The sequence below is a fragment of the Pistacia vera genome, unplaced genomic scaffold, assembly GCF_008641045.1.
Source record: "Pistacia vera cultivar Batoury unplaced genomic scaffold, PisVer_v2 Contig4, whole genome shotgun sequence".
NCBI lineage: Eukaryota > Viridiplantae > Streptophyta > Magnoliopsida > Sapindales > Anacardiaceae > Pistacia > Pistacia vera.
Window position 1 is genome coordinate 533,280 of NW_022196223.1, and position 20,666 is coordinate 553,945.

At 37.2% G+C, this 20,666-nt stretch overlaps 4 protein-coding genes across 4 annotated transcripts; 3 read left to right on the forward strand and 1 right to left on the reverse strand.

Annotated features, from left to right (window-relative positions):
* Nucleotides 1-3,530: 3,530 nt before the first annotated feature.
* On the forward strand, nt 3,531-5,947 carry LOC116141490 (putative disease resistance RPP13-like protein 1). The gene is made up of 3 exons (XM_031426996.1): nt 3,531-4,299; nt 4,393-4,752; nt 4,851-5,947. The coding sequence occupies exons 1-3, from the start codon at nt 3,531-3,533 to the stop codon at nt 5,945-5,947; spliced, it is 2,226 nt and encodes a 741-aa protein (XP_031282856.1).
* Nucleotides 5,948-8,285: 2,338 nt separating this feature from the next.
* LOC116141491 (putative disease resistance protein At3g14460) lies at nt 8,286-9,296 on the forward strand. Its single transcript, XM_031426997.1, has one exon. It carries the CDS (start codon nt 8,286-8,288, stop codon nt 9,294-9,296), a length of 1,011 nt encoding a protein of 336 aa, XP_031282857.1.
* A 2,159-nt stretch (nt 9,297-11,455) lies between these two features.
* LOC116141492 (probable calcium-binding protein CML21) lies at nt 11,456-12,865 on the reverse strand. Its single transcript, XM_031426998.1, has 5 exons — nt 12,851-12,865; nt 12,507-12,567; nt 12,244-12,446; nt 11,877-12,045; nt 11,456-11,625 (listed from the first exon to the last, which is right to left on the reverse strand). Exons 1-5 carry the CDS (start codon nt 12,863-12,865, stop codon nt 11,516-11,518), a joined length of 558 nt encoding a protein of 185 aa, XP_031282858.1. The 3' UTR covers nt 11,456-11,515.
* A 92-nt stretch (nt 12,866-12,957) lies between these two features.
* On the forward strand, nt 12,958-20,179 carry LOC116141493 (putative disease resistance protein At3g14460). Its single transcript, XM_031426999.1, has 3 exons — nt 12,958-13,205; nt 16,391-19,972; nt 20,110-20,179. Exons 1-3 carry the CDS (start codon nt 12,958-12,960, stop codon nt 20,177-20,179), a joined length of 3,900 nt encoding a protein of 1,299 aa, XP_031282859.1.
* The last annotated feature ends 487 nt before the right edge of the window (nt 20,180-20,666 follow it).

The following is a 20,666-nucleotide window of genomic DNA, read 5'->3' on the forward strand; positions in this document are numbered from 1 at the left end:
AAAGACGATAAAAGTCTAAGGAGACTGGATTTTAAGTGGGACCATTTGTGACCCCTCCATTGTTTCATGGGAATTTTCCTGGTGCGTATTTAATCATTTCAGCACTTACTACTACCTAGGGCTATTGTTGATTTGTTGGTTAGCTATTGAATATAATAATTTGTGGAGCTTGGTTATTGAGAAATTTGTTTACCAAGCCAATTGAGTAAGGCATAAATGGCATCATTGACTAAGGATTAATCGTCAGAGGCATCACCATCCGCGGCACCACCATCCGCGCCAGTAAAGATGATAACAGTTTCAAATGCAAAAATTGATGTTGAAAAATTTGATGGCCAAAATAATTTTGGCTTGTGGCAGAGTGAGGTAATGGATAGCTTGTATCAGCAGGATCTAGATATCTTTCTGGAGAAGGAAAAACCAGAAGATATCTATGAGAAAGACTAGGTGAGGTTGAATGTAAAAGCGTGTGGGATGATTCGCTCATGTCTTTGTAGAGAGTAGAAATATCCATTCACGAAAGAGACCTCTGCCAATAAGTTATAGAAGGCGCTGGAAAACAAATACATGAAGAAAAGTAATGAGAATCGGCTCTATTTGATGAAAAGACTGTTTTGTCTTCAGTTGAGACCAGGTACGAATATCAGTAGCCATATTGATACATTTAATAGATTAATTGCTGATTTGTTAAATTTGTATGAAACATTCAAAGATGAACATAAGGCTATGTTGTTAATTGGATCTCTTCCAGATGAGTTGGACTATCTTAGTATTACACTTCTTCATGGGAAAGAAAAATTGTCCTTTGAAGAAGTTTGTTTTGCTCTGTCCAATCATGAAATTCAGAAGAAGAATCAGAAAGAGAATAGAGATGAGTCAGCAAAAGCTCTTGTAGCAAGAAGGCTGAGTCAAAATCAGAGTCGTAAGAAGGAGAGAAGAGGAAGATCTCGTTCAAAGGGAAAACTCAATAGGGATTAATGTGCCTTTTGTCGTCAATTCCTGAATGAGTTTCTAGACGGCCGTCCAACAATGTTAGACTGTCATCCATTTACGAAAGTCTTCTATCGTGTCCTACGTAGCGACGTCCGTCTCAGGTGCTACGTATTTTGATGCAAATTTTCGGTACCAATTTCCAGTGTCTATAGCATTGCTGCCACACTAAAGATACAAAATTAAAAAAATTTCCATAATGAAAAACTTGGGCCCGTTTGATAGAGAATTTAAAGAGCAAATGACTTTTTCCCACCCAAGTTTTGGCCTAATACGACTTTCCCACCCCGTCAAGTTTCCAAATGACACTTTTCCCACTCATCAAGTTTCAAAACGACACTTTTCCCACCCACCATTATGTTTCGTTAGGAAAATCCGTTATGTAACATGATAAAACAGTGTAAAGAGCAAAACACCCTTCTCCCTTATTCTCTTCTTTTCTTCTCTCTTTCGCCACCTCTGATTCTGGTGACCGGGAAATCAATCCACACAACCACAAACATTTCTAATCTGGCGACTGGAAAAACAATCACACACAACCACAAGCACTTCTAAACCAACTTCACTAGTCAATTTCCAACGAAACAATTCCAAACAATTACACCCAAATCATCAATCAAGCAAAAAAAAACCCTAGGAAATGAGGCAGTGATCGGCGGTGTTCGATGGGCAAACGAAATCAGGTTTGTTAAGGGTTTTAGAGAGGAAGTGTCGATGGTGCATTTGGTGGTGTCGAGGTTGGTTTTCGATGATGGGATCGATCGAAAAATCTTGGGGCACGTAAAACAAGCCAAGCACGGTGAGCGACGAACAGCGTGCTAAACAATTGTGGGGAGATAGGGGTTTTGATGAGGGAGGTGAAGGGAGTATTTTGGTGGAATTGAGGGAGGTCAACGACACCAGAAACAGGCCAATTTCACCTGGACCACGGCTTGAAGGTTGGGTTTTTTCCGTGGTAAACGGCTTAATTTCGGCCAATTCTTGGACAATTAGGCTGGGATAAGGCTCAAAGGATGAAGAAGTGAAGATCTCTGTCAGTTTTGGTGAACCAGCCGAAACCGGCTTGAAACGACTAGCGGTAGTGGCGGTGGCACTGTAGCAGTTTGAGAGGATTTAGGTTTATATAGGGGTAAAATGGCATAATTACCCTTTAACTTTTTTTTGAATTTACCACCATATTCTTCTTTAATTAAACTTAATGGAAGAATATTAACATGGGTGGTAAAGTGTCATTTTAAAACTTGATGGATGGGACAGTCTCATCAGGCCAAACCTTGGGTGAGAAAAAGTCCATACACGATTTGAATTAATTAGTGTAAACAGATTATGAACAAAGACGAAACTGTGATCAAAAGTCCATACGCGGTTTTAATTAGTTATTATTTAGAGGAAGAATCAAACAAGCTCATCAGATTAATTGAACCAAATTAAATAAACACCACCTACTATTCACATTTATTAATGTAAAGAGTTGTCTTGATTTGCTTGGCTTCATATGGCTTAACTTTTATATATTTTCCAATTCACGAAGACTAAAATTGGAGTCATTCTTTATTATTTTTCTTCAAACTAACCTTAGATGACTTATGAACCTTCTTTGTGTGAAACAATCATATAAAATTTAATATCATCACCATTTCCTTACAACTGCTTTTTTATGCAGGATTAGGGGAGTAATTACTCTCATTTGACTTTCAAAAATAGAAGATAATAGAAAAAACTCTATAAAGTTACTCTCAAACTTTCTGCACTTAATTTCTCTGGTGTTGAGGTACGTACATTAAATGTGTTTATCTTTGTGATGAATTTATGTTTCTTAGCAACTTAATTCTTATTTCTTTAAGAGATAGCCAGATAAGAATTTCATAATCCTGTCACTTCTGAGATCTTTCTGGCCGATTATTTTTGTTTAAACTTTATGTTTGTACTTAAAAATTAGATAAATCATATTACTCAGGAATAGAATTTCGTTAAATCAGTACTTAAAAACTATAACATGAAAAACGTTTTTACTCCTTTCTAAACATTATTATATACATGTTATTTATGAATTCAATTTCTATTTATTTTTATTTGTGACACTGAGATCTGGGGTCTATTTATTTTTATGAATTCTTGAGAGTTTGACAATCATGTGAAGCTCCACAAGCTTCAATAGTAATAATATTTTTAAGGACAATCTGTCAAAGTTTTTAGGTATTTCTATTTGTTTTTCTTTAACTTTGTGCTTGTACTTAAAAATTAGATAAATCACATTACTCAGGAATAGAATTTCGTTAAATCAGTACTTAAAAACTATAAGGAAATCAGATGATTGTAAGGTCTACTGCTGTTGCACCAAGAAATTGATGGTACATCATTGTTGTGTTTTATGTTTTTATTTTCGAAAATGAATTTGGTTGCAGTTAAGCAATTAAATCTATATGAATTTGGTTGGTGTTGTAAGTTTATTTGACAGTTTTGTTGATTTTGTCGCTCTCTCTTGCCAGTTGCTTCTTTGTGACAATCCTTTCTTTTCTTTCAAGGACTAAACCAGAATCATGCCAGCGAATGAATTCGTTGTGGCCGCTTTCGGTGCATCCCTTCAGGTGCTTTTCGACAGATTGGCGAATCCTACGTTGCTGCCCTTTGTCAGTGGATCTGGGATAGATTCAGTGATAAAGCCGTGGAAGGAAGAGTTACTGATGATTCAAGCAGTAGTTAACGACGCAGAAGAGAAGCAACTAACCAACAAGGCAGTGAATATGTGGTTGGATGATCTGCAACAATTGGCTTATGATGTAGAAGACATTCTGGATAAATATGCCACTCAACTTGAACTTGAAGAGCGCAAATTGATGACTGCAGACCAGCCCAAGGACATCGTGGCTGGTTATTTCTCTTCTTGGATGTCCAACTGTCATATGAAGTCGGAGATAGAAGAGGTAAATCGCCGTTTGGAAGATCTCTGTAAACGAAGACATCGTCTTGGGTTGAAAGAGATTGCTGGAGGGACATCAGCTGCTGCACCACAAAGACGACGAGCAACAACTTTGCAACATGAACCTGCTGTTATTGGTAGAGACGCTGATAAAGCCAAAATACTTGAAATGATGTCGAAGGATGAACCAAGTGATGCCAACTTTCGTGTAATACCCATTGTCGGAATGGGAGGAATTGGCAAAACGACACTTGCTCGTGAAGTGTTCAATGACCAGGCAGTGAAATATTTTGACCTAAAAGTATGGGTTTCTGTTTCTGATCATGACCATTTTGATGATGAAAAGATCTACAGGGCAATTTTGGCGGAGATAAATTTCAAGTCTTCCGGTGTGGAGACTCTTAACCAACTACAAGTTATACTGAGATCTTGACTAGCTGGCAAAAAATTCTTGCTTTTACTGGATCATGTCTGGAATGAAGATTATGATAACTGGGAAAACCTAAAAGCTCCCTTCATGGCAGGAGCACCAGGGAGTAGGATAATTGTTACAACACGCCACCTCAAAGTTGTGTCAATAATGACTGGATCCAATGCAAGTCATAATGTAAAGCTCTTATCAGAGGAAGAGTGTTGGTCCGTGTTCGCCAAACATGCATTCAAGATTAAAGATATTGCCAAATTTCCAAATTTGGAATATATCCGTCAAAAAGTTGCCTCAAAGTGCAATGGCTTGCCCTTGGCTGCTAGGACTCTTGGTGGCCTTCTATTTTCTGAGCCAAGAGAAAGTAAGTGGAAAGATATTTTAGACAGTAAAATATGGGAAGATACGTTGAACTCAAGTAAGCATAGTGAGATTCCGACGGTGTTAAAATTAAGCTACCACCATCTTCCTTCCCATCTTAAAAGATGTTTTCCATATTGTGCAATTTTTCCGAAGAATTATGCATTCAAGAGAAGGAGCTTGTCCGTTTGTGGATGGCAGAAGGTCTAATTCAAAAGTCACTAGACAATATAGAATTAGAAGATGTAGGTGGTGAATTTTTTCAAGATTTGTTGTCAAGATCACTTTTTCAAAAATCAGGCACTACGTTCCGCTTTACTTATGTAATGCATGATCTTGTTAATGATATGGCAAAATGGGCTTCTAGAGATACAATTTTTAGATTAGAGGATGAATCGAAGATCAACAACCAATCTGCAGCATTAAAAAAGATTCGCCACTTGTCGACTCGCTGCTTGTCTAACACTAAAATTGAAGCACTCCATGAAGCTGTGAACTTGAGGACAATCTTGGACGTCAACTGTGTTGCACCTGGTATGGATTTTCCTTTTTTTTTGCCAAAGTTCAAAAAATTGAGGGTGTTGTCTCTAATGGGTAATTATTATGTGGTGAATACTCCTCAAGTCATTAGTTTGCCTGATACAATTGGAGATTTGAAACATTTGAGGTACCTCTGTGTTTCAAACACCGCTATTATAAGCCTACCTGAGTCAACAAATTCATTAATCAACTTAGAGGTTTTGCAGCTAAGGTGGTGTGCATTGATCAAAAAATTACCTCCTATGGGAAATTTGATCAATCTACGCCATCTTAATATCGAAGAAGTAAATTTAATAGAGATGCCATTGGGAATGGAAAATTGGAAGAATCTTCGGACATTATCTAATTTTGTCGTGGGCAAAGATATTAGTTCTCGTTTGGATGTTTTAAAAAACTTTAAGCGTCTTCGTGGAGAGCTTCGTATTTCAAAATTAGAAAATGCTACCTCATTTTCGCCAGAAGCAATATTATGTGATAAGGAGAAGTTAGACAAGTTATGGCTAGATTGGGATTGGAGCAATGAGTGTCCAAGTGAGGAAGTACAGAAAAATGTGCTTGATATATTAAGACCTCACAAAAATCTAAAAAGTCTCGGCATCACTGGATATGTCGGCACACAGTTTCCAGATTGGCTTGGAGATTTATCATCGTCTTTAACTTTCTTGGAGACGATTAAGATTAATCACTGTAAGAAATTGCAATGTCTGTTGTAAAACCCCATTCTTGATTTTAGTTAGATCATGAATTGTATTTAAGTTAATTAATTCTTTTTTTTTTTAATTAATTTGATTTTTTTGGTATTGTGGTAAGATAGGGGTATTTCTGTCAGTTTTTAAAGCTGTGTTAAGGGGGTGAAATCGAAGAAATAAATCCTGATGGGTTTGCATGTATCAAGAGGGAAAAATTTGGACATTTTTGCTAGGGAAAGCTTATGTGGCTGGGTTAAACTGGAAATTAGAGAAAAATGGGGGGCAGAAATAATTTTAGAAAAACTGTTTTTATTTAAAGGAAAGAACTGGGCAGTTCGCCCAAAGGAAGAAGAAGAAAACGAGAGGAGAAGAAAGAAAGAAGAGAGGAGAGAAAGGAGAAAGAAAAGAAAAGAAAAGAAAAAAAAAGGGAGAGAAGAGAAGAAAGAGTGGTTTGGCCGAGAGATAGAGTGAGAGAAGGAGAGAAGAACAAAGAGAAAGGGAGAGTTTATTAGTTTTAAGTCTGTGAACAGTGGATCATCAAATCGTGATCTGGAGCTCATTCGCCGTCCGATCGTGCTGATTTTCGGATATGTTGTTCATGAAACACAGCTCTACATTCTGAACGGTGGAGATCGAAATCTAAGCACTGTAACAGGCAGCCAATTATAGGATAGAAGAGTGAGTGGTTTAACCAAAAAGTGTTTTTAAAAAAAAAACTTAATTCCGGTTTGCATGTCAAGTTATCTATTTCTATTATAATGTTTTGGGTGCAAAATCTTGAGTTAAGTGTTTTATTTGCTAAAACTTATCTTGCATGTTTCGGCTGAGCAAAGTTTTGGGTGATAATGAATTAGATCTTGTTCCAAACTAATAAGCTTTCATGCTGCATGTTATTTAAATATATGTATATGTCTGTCTCATGAAATTTGATGTTGATGGCTGCTTGATTTGGGGTGTGGTGGCACTATAGAGAGAGTTGGGTTTCGGCTTATGTTGAAGGGTGGAGAAAATCATATTATGCAGAGTTTGGTAACGGGAAATGTTGGTGTTGGCTTATTAAATTGTTGAATGGAATATATATATTTATTTAGAATGAGACTTTATCATATAATTAACTCTTTTCTTTTTTTTTTATATACACATATAGGTGTATAAAGGTGCATTTGGTGTTCTGTTGAAACATGTTTTACAGTTTACATTTTCAGCCCTATATGTGATTTTTGAATATTATGTCGTATATGCATGATTTATAAGCGCATAGGTAATGTGTTATTGACTTATATGTTACTGAGATTATGCATGAGATTGTTATGGTGCTAAAACCACCCTACGAAGTACCCATCCCCCAGAGATACAGATTTTTGGCTCTGCCCGAGCGATGCAGGATTCCGCTGGGTATGACAGTTTCAGATTTTGGCTCTGCGCATGCGTATGACAGATTTTATTGGCTCTGCCTGGGCGTTGAGTGGTCCGCCAGGTATGACAGTTTTTGAGGCTCTGCCCGCGCGATGATAGACCTTGCCGGGTATGACAGGTACGTCCCTCGCTCTGCCTGCGTGTGGGACGCCCACCAGGTATGACAGATTTCCCCCAGGGTACTAGTTGTGGTGAGAGTTTTAATAATAAATGTTGAGGTTTTATACAGAATCCGATACAGTTAAAGGAAGTAAGTCAGAGTACAGTTTATTGAGTGCAGGATGATTAGAAATAAATTATATATTGTATGTGAGAACGGGGTGGTTGTTCTATTGCATATTCATAAAGTTACATTGTTGCCATGATTTGCTTGAAAATTGTTGTATGTTAGCATTATTCTTTTTTTAAGAACTTTTATAAACCTCCCCCTTTTTCCCCACTCACTGAGTATTTTTAGCTCACCCCTTTTTAAATGTTTTTCCCCCCACCAGGACCTTCCGGAGATCGTGCCGAGCAGTGAGCCTCCGCTCAGGGTTGTGCCACGCGTTGACATCTTTTATGTGGGTCTTATATTTATGTCGCATTGTAAATCTGGACTTTCGTTTCAAGAACTCATGTTTTCCATCATGTATTTCCTTTTGTTTCATATTTTGGAATGTGTAGTATAAGTGAAAAACCTGATACCAAAAGTTTCCCTAACTCTTTTCTTTTGTAAAACGAAAGATGATGTATGTCTTTTTTTGAGATGTTGGAGATGGAAATACTATGATGTTATTCAGGAAAAGTATGTCTTTAAACAGGTTTCGCAGTTTTTCTACATGGCACGTCTCGGATAACAAAGTCTTATGGGAGCGCCCGGATCCTACGGGATGAGGAAATTCGGGACGGGTTGTGTCATCTGTTTTATGATAGAGAAGTTGGCACTTCATCTTCCGCTTCTTCACTGATGGACGCTTGGCTTTTAAATCTTATGATCGACTACTGCCCATCTCTCATGAGTTTATCATCAACAGGTCAATTACCTAAGACGCTTGAGCACGTTGGAAGTTTAAAAATTTACAATTGCTATTCTTTGACGTGCATTGTGAGAGGTCAGCTACCTTCATCTCTGAGAAAGCTATCAGTAATGAATTGTACAACATTGAAGTGTTTGTCGGATAACACAGAAGATGTTGGCACTTCCTCTCTATCTTCTTCTTCAGCGATGCACAGAGAGAACATTGACAACGCTAGAATATCTCAGCTAGAAGACTTGGAGATCATGGATTGTGATAGTCTTGAATCCCTACCCGAGGGTTTACACAATCTTAATTTTCTTCGCATAATTAAATGTGATTGTCTTTTTTCCTTCCCAGATGAAGGGCTTCCTAGCACAATCCGAAACGTCAATATATCTGATTGTGGGAATCTTAAAGCTCTCCCCAATGGCATCCACACCCTCAACTCTCTTCAAACATTGACGATATCCCATTGTCCAAGAATAACATTTCCGGAAGAAGGTCTGCCCACCAACCTCACATCACTTACAGTTGTAGGACCGAATATCTGGAAGCCACTGATGGCGTGGGGATTGCACAAACTCACCTCTCTTAAATACCTCAATATTGAGTGGGGATGGCACGGGCCCTTTCTTACCTCTCACTCGACTATTGAAGGCTCAGATGCAGAATCTTTTCCAGAAGAAGGGATGTTGCCGCCCTCTTTAACACGTCTGGTCATTTGTGAATTCGCAAAATTAAAATACCTATCTTCCCAAGCTTTTCAAAATCTCACCTCTCTTCAACATTTAGAGATCTCTGGTTGCCCATATCTGACATCCTTTCCAGAGGAGGGCCTCCCATCCTCACTTTCGGTGTTAACGATTGTGCGTTGCAGTCTGTTAAAAGAAAAGTGTAAGAAGAATGAAGGACAAGAGTGGTCGAAGATTGCCCATATCCCTGGAATCAGAATTTTGTAAAGATGTAGAAAAGGGAGGAAGAACAAGCTCTACGTAGTCTCAAAATCCAAAGAATTAGCTCTTGAGGTATGTGAAGTAGAACACCTAAATCCTGTTTACTTTAACAATAAATAGATGAGCTTTAATTACATAGCAACTGGGTATTTATTGTGTTCCACATGCAGGAATATCTGTGTTGTAACTATGGAAGAGGAAGAAAACATTATCTATTTATTTTCTTCAATCGATACATAATATATTCCCTTTTTATAGTTTTAAAGGGATAAAACTAAATAACTACACTTAGCAGTTAAGAGAAATTCAAATTCATAATTTAAAAATTACTGCAATTCAGTTTTATCTAAAATAACTAATTCTTTGGCCATGCCTTCTTCCTCGCTCTTCTTCTTCATCGTGTCTTCCTCTTCTACCAAAAGGATTCAAACTTCAACAATCTGAACTCCCAACTCCAATCAATCACAATGGTAAACATAATCATACTCTGCCTCAAATTGCTGCTTCTTTTACTTGATTATGGAATTGCTTGACATTTTAATCCTCTGTTTTTCTTTGGTTAAAGTAAAAGTTATCACTAACTTGTTTTAATGATCATAGTTCATTAAAAACATTGTATTAGAATATGCTGATATGTAATTTGGGTAGTAGTCAGTATTATCTGTTTCCTCTTGTCTCTTGAACACACAATGTTCAATTGTTGCATTGTTTGTTTCCTAAGGAACAAAAAAACAAGAAGAAAACCTCCACATATCATTGTCGATGCAGTACTACTACCGATTGAAACAGTTGAGGCAAAACAGAACATATGTGGCATGTGACTTGGAGTTGTTGAAGATTTGCCCAAAAGTCAAGCTTGTGGTGAGAATCCTTATTCCTTCTCTCCTTGCGCCAATTTGTCTACTATCTTTACCTGAATGTCTACTTATTTTGTCTCTCTTTTTTATTTAGGGCGAAAACCAAGACTTATACGTTGTACAATTTCTGAGGAAGGTTTTCCCATGTGTGTTTGTGTGCCCGCTTGGTTGGAAGAGATGCAGGACCAGCAGGGAAATAAACCTTCTCAGTCGTTTTTGAAGCTTGTGTCAGTTTCTGCAGTTCCATATCATATTTTCTAATGATACGACGATGGGGATTGTTGTGAAGGATTTGAATTGTGGTTTGTACCCAAACTGTCAGAGAGGGAGGTATGAAGTATGAACGATGATTTACCCAAGTGCTAGCAATAACAATTTTTGCTATCTTCTATTAAAAATGAATTAGTTTTCTTTTGCTTCATCATATCTCATACTTGCTTCTTTAGTTTCAATCTTGCATCAAATCTTTAGCAAATTATGAAACATTTGTGGATTTTTGTCTTACAACCATGCAAATTAGCTGCAATATAGGTTGATCTATTGATTCGGCTGGTGATCTGAGGAGATGGCAATAGGAATACCATACATGAGGGTGCTGACTGATATGAGACTTTTGCCCAACTTAAGTCATGAACAATGCAGATGATTGCCCAGTTTAAGTTTTATTCAAATAAACCTCAAAAAAAATAACAATATTAAGGATCAGAAAATGAAAATATTGCCTGTCGTAAACTTTTTTACCAAAATTGACATAATCTCTATTACAAAGGAAGAAAAGAAAAAAGTGTGACATTTCAGAAGCCTCTTAAATTATTTGAAGATGCATATAAGTGGTGTACGTGAGACTATTTAGAAGTCTAAACACATACTCAAACGTTTTCATCTCATCAGAAAAATGGTTGAGAGGAACGATGTACTGATCAGTAAAGTACATGCTGATGACAATCTCACCAATCCACTGACGAAGCCTCTGTAATAGCAAAAGCATGAAAAACACTGAAGGTCATTCAGTATTAAATATATGAACGATTGGTTATAGTACAAGTGAGAGATTGTTAAAGTAGGTACTCTAGAGCAAATCAATTATTGTAAAATTGACTCTGTAATAAATGTTTATTTATCAATAAAAGGCATATTCTTCTATATCATGTATGTAATGATATATGTCTTTAGGATAGTAGAACCGTGACGAGAGTATACAAATTCAACAAACTAAACTCCATTTATTTCTACATCCTTATATCTCCTCGCCCATTACCATTTACCCGAAAGAGTAGGCAGGACTTCATGGTGGAACTTCACCTCTCTGAAAAGCTTTAGCTACTAGCAATTGTAGACAGCAACAACTGGGAACTAAAATGGATTGGTTTAAACCTTCTCTTCACCCTCTTCCTCATCATCGATTCCAACCCAATTAGTGAATGCAAACAGAAATTCCTTGAAGTTCACCATTCCATTTTTATCCCAGTCCATCTCCTCTACAATAGTAAAGCGGGAAGAACATTAGCAATTAGAAATATCTACTATGACCAACAAAACTCATCGACCCATAATAATGTTGAGCAAATCTTTTCAAATGCATGCACATAGAAGAGCATAAAGGTCTTCCTGCACGGAGAAATCCGCATCCACAGTGAAAGCAGGGCACTTGTTATAGAGGTGAAATATATTTCTTGAAACATGGAGGTATCAATTTTTTAGAATGTTGTAAGAAAGGGAAAAAACTGACCGAATCTTTTCATGACTATTCGTCCCGAAGAGCGTTCCCCTGATTCATTTATGGCTTGAGCCATCTCATTTCTACTGACATAACCATCCTTGTTCTTGTCCAAGAATACAAATGCATCAACCAAGGTTTCAAAAGTTGCCTCCAACTTCGGCATACCCATTCGTGATTTCTAGCAATGTTAAGGAACACAAAAATAAGGAGAGCCCTCTACATAAGGGCAATACTGTATATGGCACATAGTGTAATCAATCAAACTAGTTTCTCGAAGGACACTTCTACAAAATACGACTGAGGATGATGTTTAACAAGAAAAACTGCTGGCTTAAAAAATGAAATATGCTGAATTTTAAGTGGTGTGATTGGATACAGCATGAAGAGCAGTTGGATCATCCTTCAGAAGATACACAAGGCAGAGAAGTACAATGAACTCCTTGAACTTCATTCCCATATCCTCATTATTATCACAGGCCTCAAAGAGATCATTGGTTTCCTCCTCTGTAAATTTTATTTCAAGCTTAAGAAAACACTTCTTAAGCTCTTCCTGATCAATCGCACCATTTGAGTCCTCATCTACAAGAGATGAAAAAAAAAAAAACGAATACTTCTTAGAAGACAATCAGTATTACATACCTGTATATATCAAAGAGATATGAGCACTTAAAGCACTGTTGGAACGTAAAATTATTTTAAGCTTTGCTAACCCACATATATAAAGTTTAGAATGGTTTAAACAGAAAATTTACTTAAGACTGCCCCAATCCCCGACCCACTTGCGGCCGCCAAGATTCTTCGCTTCTGCTCTCTCTCCGACCGCCGTGACTTAGATTACGCCCTTAAGGTTTTTAACCAAACGCGTGAACCCAATTGCTTTGTTTATAACACTCTTATAAGAGCCTTCAGTGAGAGTAATGATGTTGAAGCTCTACATGCCTTGTTGTTATTTTATCAAATGATTTGTGAGCGGTTTGTGTTACCCAATAAGTATACATTTCCTTCTATGTTAAAAGCCAGCGCTAAAATGAGGAGGCTTTTAGAATGAAAACAGGTTCATGGGTTAATTGTGAAATTTGGATTTGATTAAATGCCTCAAAGAAGTGTGGTTTCGTGGAATGCTATGATATCTGGGAATGCACAAAATGGGAAATTTAGGGAGGCAATAGAGATGTTTCACGAGAAACAAATGGGAGATGTGCATCCGAATTATGTGAATTTTGTTAGTGTTCTTCCTGCAATTTCGCGACTTGCGGCGCTTGAATTAGGAAAATGGGTGCATTTGTATGCAGAAGAATGGGTAGAAGAAAAGAAGAGGCGGCAGTGGGTAGAGAGATGGTTTTTGCAGAAAATGAAGTCTGGCACATTTTAGCCAAAGAAGAAGAAGAAGAAGAATGCCCAGAAAATACCCACTCAGAAGAAAAAGGTAGATGAAAAAGAAGAGGCGGTAGTAAGTGAGACTGTGAGAGAGATTTGCAGAAAATAAAAATAGTAAATGACCACTTTAACCTTCTATTGTTAAAACAAAGGAAACGGTATTAACTTAAGAGTGGAATCTATAATTTTGTTTTGCTGCTGCAGGAAATCTGGGGAGGACATTGTCAGTTTTGAAACCCTTACCTGCAGTCAAGGGAGTTGACTGTGAGGATTTAGAAATATAGGGAATTGACGGAAGAGTTTAAACATACAGATAATTGACCGTAAAGGTTTAAAAGTATACGGGTTGACAAGGATTTAATAGTCCAAGGAGCTAATAAGAGTTTTAAAGTTTGTGACTGATATAAATGAAATATATAGGGGTAAATGGTGATTCTGCATGATCATTAATTATGATGTTTCAAGCATTGCATTCATATGTTGCATGCCTGTTTTAACGAGAGCAAGTATTATATGATATTATGACTTATATGTATTTGCATGAAGGCATTCATGATTCATTATGTGTTTGGACATTCAGATGCGATGTATGTGTGGATGCGTTTTATCTTTTTGATAGATACCATCTTTTATAGTACTCATCCCCTTTCAAACATTAGCTAGCAGTATACTTAGCCTACCAAATGATTGTGATATCTTACCGGGACAGGACAGACGCTTGATGAGCTCCAGGCAAGTATTGGCCGGTGTGGGATTTTAAGGCCCAGAAGGCAAACTGTGGGTGAGATTATATTTGATACCATATTATGACACCCTGAGGGTAAACTATGGGTGGTGTAACTTCATGTCTATATTTGGGACCGATTCGTGTGAGTTATGACCTAGGTCCCTAGGTTCTAGTATAGTGGTAATGATTGATTTATTTTATATGATAGTAGTATGTGATATTCCATGGCATCCCAAAATATTATATGGTGATTATTGCCTTATCATGCGAGTGAATTGGTGTTTGTGTGGCATGCAAATAGATTTCACATGCACGTTTTCAAAATTAAAAGCTATTTTTGTATAAATGTATTAAATATGCAGTTTTAGTACTTTTCATTTACATCTATAAAAGGATTTGTTTTTTATGAAATGTTTTCGAAATATTCACGTTCCTCTCCAAATCCTGGGTCTCCTGTAGCACCCGGATCCAGTGGGATGGGGATATCCGAGGGGGGGCGTGACAGCTAAAGTTGCTAAATGCTACATTCCCTGATCCTAACAAAGATTCTCCTATGTCTGGTTCAGGTTCATCCCTCCACAAGAGGATAGGTGTTGAGCCTTCAACTCAATAAGAACAACCTAACCTGTAGAGTGTGGTTGTGTATGTGATTAAGCTGGAAAGGGTGGTTTAGCTTTATTATTAAGTCTGTGTTAAGGCCAAAAAATGTCCTTAACCTCAATAGGCCCAAAAACAAAGCACCTTCAAGGAGGCTCAGAGCCAGAATTGGACCCACAATAGAATTTGCAAAATGGGCTAGCCACTACATTGATGTAACTTGATTTGTTCTTGGTTCTTGGTCAGAGGCAACCATTAATTTGTTACTGTGAACAGATTATGAACAAAGACCAAACTGTGATCAAAAGTTCATACGCGGTTTTAATTAGTTATTATTTTGAGGAAGAATCAAACAAGCTCATCAGATTAATTGAACCAAATTAAATAAACACCACCTACCATTCACATTTATTAATGTAAAGAGTTGTCTTGATTTGCTTGGCTTCATATGACTTGACTTTTATATATTTTCCAATTCACGAAGACTAAAAATGGAGTCATTCTTTATTATTTTTCTTCAAACTAACCTTACATGACTTAATGAATCTTAATTTACAATCTTAATTTCTCGCACTCTAAAATCTCAATCACTTAATCTCAAAAACCTCTTTTGTGTTTAGTGTTCTTGCTCACTTTTGTAATGTGGAACCTTGTTCAATGCTTGCTAACTTAAAGCTTCCTCATGCTTATATGCTTAGTTACAAGATTTCAATAATACTCCACACTTAAGACACAAAATTACAAAATTTTCCATAATGAAAAACTTGGGCCTGTCAAGTAGAACGAGATCAGTTGAGTTTCGGGACTTTTCGTCTTTCTGTATTGCTGCTTTAGGCAGTTGATGATCAGACTGTTCCCTCTCCAATTCAATCTTGTATTTTGAGCCTATTCTGAGCTTGTAATGCCAACTTAAATTTCCATTACCTGTTGTAAATATTTGCTTCCTCCGTTATGAATAAGGTAATATAATTAATTTTATGGTATTTCGATCCGTTAATGGGAGTTTTTGCCATCTCTGTTATGAATGTAGTTGCTCTCCTTCCCTTCTTCCTATCTTACATTTTGAGCTCTAACATAAGCAGTTCATTTTGTTATTTAAAATCAAGAAAGCATACTTTTGCTGTTCAAATATGGACCATATTCCATGTGATCATTTTTGGTAAGGTCTAACGCAGTACTCTCTTCTGTCTCCAAAGCTTATATATGTAGGTCTACTACAAGCAGCTTTGTAGTGACAATTTTGATACAAATAAAATGATTAATTTACTCTAATTATTTAATATTAGATAATTAATTTCCAAAACCTAAACGTCAATGGAGTCGTTATTTTATTTTCAATTAAAATCTTTTTTAAAATGCAAGTGTCATTATTTTAACTTACCACAAATTGTTTGTATGAATACTCTCACCTACTCTCTCATACTCTTCTCTCATTGACTCTCAAACTTTCGGCACTTAATTTCTGCAGTGTTCAGGTACGTAGATTAAAAGTGTTAATTTGCTCTTTTGATGTATGCATGTTTATTAGCAACTTGTGAGATCTTTAGTTTTAGATCTTTATCTTTCTGGCGGATTATTTTTCTTTATCTTTGTGTTTGACTTAAATTAGATAGATCATATTACTCAAGAATAGAATTTAGTTAAATCAGTACCTAAGAACTAAAAGGAAATCAGATGATTGTAAGGTCTACTGCTGTTGCACCAAGAAATTGATGGTAGATCATTGTTGTGTTCGATGTTTTTACTTTCGAAAATGAATTTGGTTGCAGTTAAACAATTAAATCTATATGAATTTGGTTGGTATTATAAGTTTTTTTGACAGTTTTGTTGATATTGTCACTCTCTCTTGCCTGTTGCTTCTTTGTGACTCAGCCAGAATCATGCCAATGAATGAAGTCGTTGTGGCCGCTGTGGGTGCATTCCTCGGGGTGCTTTTCGACAGATTGGTGAATCCTAGGATGCTGTCCTTTCTCAGTGGATATGGGATAGATTCAGTGATAAAGCAGTGGAGGGAAAAGTTACCGATGATTCAAGCAGTACTTAACGACGCAGAAGAGAAGCAACTAACCAACAAGGCAGTGAAAATGTGGTTGGATGATCTGCAACAATTGGCTTATGATGTAGATGATATTCTGGATAAATATGCCACTCAACTTGAAGAGCGCAAATTGATGACTGCAGACCAGCCCACGGACATCTTGACTGATTATTTCTCTTCTTTGATGTCCAACCATCACATAAAGTCGGAGATAGAAGAGGTAAATCACCTCCTGGAAGATCTTTGTGAACGAAGAGATCGTCTTGGGTTGAAAGAGATTGCTGGAGGGACATCAACTGCTGTGCCGCAAAGACGACCAACCACATCTTTGCAACACGAACCTGCTGTTATTGGTAGAGATGATGATAAAGCCAAAATACTTGAAATGATTTCGAAGGATAAACCAAGTGATGACAACTTTCGTGTAGTACCCATTGTCGGAATGGGAGGAATTGGCAAAACAACACTTGCTCGCGAAGTGTTCAATGACAAGGCAGTGAAAGATTTTGACCCAAAAGTATGGGTTTCTGTTTCTGATCATGACCATTTTGATGATGAAAAGATCTGCAGGGCAATTTTGGCAGAGATAACTTCCAAGTCTTCCGATGCGGAGACTTTTAACCAACTACAAGTTAAACTGAGATCTCTAGTAGCTGGCAAAAAATTCTTGCTTGTCCTGGATGATGTCTGGAATGAAAATCATCATAACTGGGAAATCCTAAAAGCTCCCTTCATGGCAGGAGCACCGGGGAGTAGGATAATTGTTACAACACGCAACCTCAAAGTTGTGTCAACAATGACTGGATCCATTGAAAGTCATAATGTGAAGCTCTTATCCGAAGGAGAGTGTTGGTCCGTGTTCGCCAAACTTGCATTCGAGAATAAAGATATTGCCAAATTTACAAATTTGGAATATATTCGTCAAAAAGTTGCCTCGAAGTGCAATGGCTTACCCTTGGCTGCTAGGACTCTTGGTGGCCTTCTACGTTCTGAGCCAAGAGAAAGTAAGTGGGAAACTATTTTAGACAGTAAAATATGGGAAGATACATTGTACTCAAGTAAGCAGAGTGAGATTCCTGCGGCGTTAAAATTAAGCTACCACCATCTTCCTTCCCATCTTAAAAGATGTTTTGCATATTGTGCAATTTTTCCGAAGAATTATGAATTCGAAGAGGAGGAGCTTGTCCTTTTGTGGATGGCAGAAGGTCTAATTCAAAAGTCAAAAGACAGTATGGAATTAGAAGATGTAGGCGTTGAATTGTTTCAAGATCTGTTGTCAAGATCACTTTTCCAGAAATCAATCAAAATGTTCCGTTCTACTTATGTAATGCATGATCTTATTAATGATTTGGCAAAATGGGCTTCTGGAGATACAATTTGTAGATTGGAGGATGAATTAAGGATCAACAACCAATTAGAAGTATTAAAAAAGATTCGCTACTTGTCGATTTGCCACTTGTCTTACAAAGGTCAGTCTAATGTGAGAACTGACCTGTGTAATGTGAGGACTAAATTTGAAGCACTCCTTGAAGCTGTGAACTTGAGGACAATCTTGGAAGTCAACTATCATGCATCTGGTATAGATTTTCCAAATTTTTTGCCAAAATTCAAGAAATTGAGGGTGTTGTCTCTAATGGGTGCTACGATAGTTAGTTTACCTGATACAATTGGAGATTTGAAACATTTGAGGTACCTTAGTCTTTCAGACACCATGATTACAAGCCTACCTGAATCAACAAATTCCTTAATCAACTTAGAGGTTTTACAATTAAGATGGCGTCAATCAATCAAAAAATTACCTCCTATGGGAAATTTGGTCAATCTACGCCATCTTAATATCCAAGGAGTAAATTTAACAGACATGCCACTGGGAATGGAAAATTGGAAGAATCTTCGAACATTATCTAATTTTGTTGTGGGCAAAGATATTAGATCCAGTTTGAATGTTTTAAGTAACTTCAAGTTTCTTAGTGGAAAGCTTCATATTTCAAAATTAAAAAATGCTACCTCATTTCCGCCAGAAGAGATATTATGTGATAAGGAGAAGTTAGACGAATTATGGCTAGATTGGGATTGTAGCAATGGTGATAAAGCGTGTCAAAGTGAGGAAGTACAGAAAAATGTACTTGATATATTAAGACCTCACAAAAATTTAAAGAAGCTCTGCGTGGAACGATATGGTGGCACACAATTTCCAGATTGGCTTGGAGATTTGTCATTGTCTCTAACTTCCCTGGAGACACTTGAGATTGATCGCTGTCACAATTTGCAATGTCTGTTTTCTGATAGAAAAGTGGGCACTTCATCTTCCTCTTCTTCACTGATGGACACTCGGCTTCTTAATCTGAGGATCACCAATTGCTCATCTCTCATGAGTTTATCATCAACAGGTCAGTCACCTAAGACGCTTGAGCACCTTGAAAGTTTACAAATTTACAATTGTGATTCTTTGACATGCATTGTGAGAGGTCAGCTACCTTCATCTCTGAGAGAGCTATCTGTAAATCGTTGTAAGAAATTGAAGTGTTTGTTGGATGATACAGAAGTTGTTGGCACTTCTTCTCTATCTTCTTCTTCAGTGATTCACAGAGAGAACATTGACAGCACTAGAATATCTCAGTCTCAGCTAGAAGACTTGGACATCAGCATGTGCTCATCTCTCGCTTGTTTATCATCGAAAGGTCTGTCACTTACTAAACTTAAGCGCCTCAAAATTGACAATTGCTCAAGTCTCTCTACTTTATCATTAATGGGCCATTTACCTGCACTCAGAAAAATTAAGATCTCCCTTTGCCCAAATCTCCCCATCTTATTGTTAGAAGACCAACCAACTGAAGCACTTAAATACCTCACGGTTATTCACTGTGAAAAATTAGAGCTAATAGCGAAGAGGTTCCAGAAAAACTTGGCTCTCCAAGATAGTTGTATGGACATTTGTTATAATCTTAAATCCCTACCAGAGGGTTTACACAATCTTAATTTTCTTCGTAAGATTTCCATATATAGATGTGATAGTCTTTTGTCCTTCCCTGATGAAAGGCTTCCTAGCACAATCCGAGAAGTCTATATATCTGGTTGTGGGAATCTTAAAGCTCTTCCCAATGGCATCCACACCCTCAACTCTCTTCAAACGTTGACGATATCCCATTGTCCAAGAATAACATTTCCAGAAGAAGGTCTCCCCACCAGCCTCACATCACTTACAGTTGGAGGTCCGAATATCTGTAAGCCACTGATGGAGTGGAGATTGCACAAGCTCACCTCTCTTAAATACCTCTGGATTGAGTGGGGATTGTACAAGCCCTTTCTTACCTCTCACTCGACTAATGAAGTCTCAGATGCAGAATCTTTTCCAAAGGAAAGGATGTTACCGCCCTCTTTAACACAGCTTTTCATTCGTCAATTCCCAAAATTAAAATACCTATCTTCCCAAGCTTTTCAAAATCTCACCTCTCTTCAACATTTAGAGATCTCTGGTTGCCCATATCTGACATCCTTTCCAGAGGAGGGCCTCCCATCCTCACTTTCGATATTAAGGATTTTGGATTGCGGCCTGTTAAAAGAACAGTGTAAGAAGGATGAAGGACAAGAGTGGTCGAAGATTGCCCATATCCATGAAATCAGAATTTTGTAAAGATGTAGAAAAGGAAGGAAGAACAAGCTCTACGTAGTCTCAAAATCCAAAGAATTAGCTCTTGAGGTATGTGAAGTAGAACACCTAAATCCTGTTTACCTTAACAATAAATAGATAAGCTTTAATTATGTAACAACTGGGTGTTTATTGTGTTCCACTTCCACATGCAGGAATATCTGAACTCCCAACTCCAATCAATCACAATGGTAAACATTATCATACCCTGCCTCAAATTGCTGCTTCTTTTACTTGATTATCAAATTGCTTGACATTTTAATCCTCTGTTTTTCTTTGGTTAAAGTAAAAGTTATCACTATATTAATGTTCATAGCTCATTAAAAACATTGTATTAGAATATGCTGATATGTAATTTGGGCAGTAGTCAGTATTATCTGTTTCCTCTTGTCTCTTGAACACACAACGTTA

Bases quoted from the DNA above. Each gene is read 5' to 3' on its own strand.
- LOC116141490 (XM_031426996.1), top strand. From the start codon at position 3,531: ATGCCAGCGAATGAATTCGTTGTGGCCGCTTTCGGTGCATCCCTTCAG. The intron at 4,300-4,392 runs GTGTGGAGACTC...TCTGGAATGAAG, and splicing joins GATAAATTTCAAGTCTTCCG to ATTATGATAACTGGGAAAAC. The intron at 4,753-4,850 runs GTAAGCATAGTG...ATTTTTCCGAAG, and splicing joins GGAAGATACGTTGAACTCAA to AATTATGCATTCAAGAGAAG.
- LOC116141491 (XM_031426997.1), top strand. From the start codon at position 8,286: ATGGACGCTTGGCTTTTAAATCTTATGATCGACTACTGCCCATCTCTC.
- LOC116141493 (XM_031426999.1), top strand. From the start codon at position 12,958: ATGCCTCAAAGAAGTGTGGTTTCGTGGAATGCTATGATATCTGGGAAT. The intron at 13,206-16,390 runs GTTTTTGCAGAA...TTTTTTTGACAG, and splicing joins CGGCAGTGGGTAGAGAGATG to TTTTGTTGATATTGTCACTC. The intron at 19,973-20,109 runs GTTACCGCCCTC...CATCCTTTCCAG, and splicing joins TCTTTTCCAAAGGAAAGGAT to AGGAGGGCCTCCCATCCTCA.
- LOC116141492 (XM_031426998.1), bottom strand. The intron at 12,447-12,506 runs GTATGTAATACT...CATCTCTTGTAG, and splicing joins TATCTCTTTGATATATACAG to ATGAGGACTCAAATGGTGCG. The intron at 12,046-12,243 runs GTATCCAATCAC...TAACATTGCTAG, and splicing joins ATCCAACTGCTCTTCATGCT to AAATCACGAATGGGTATGCC.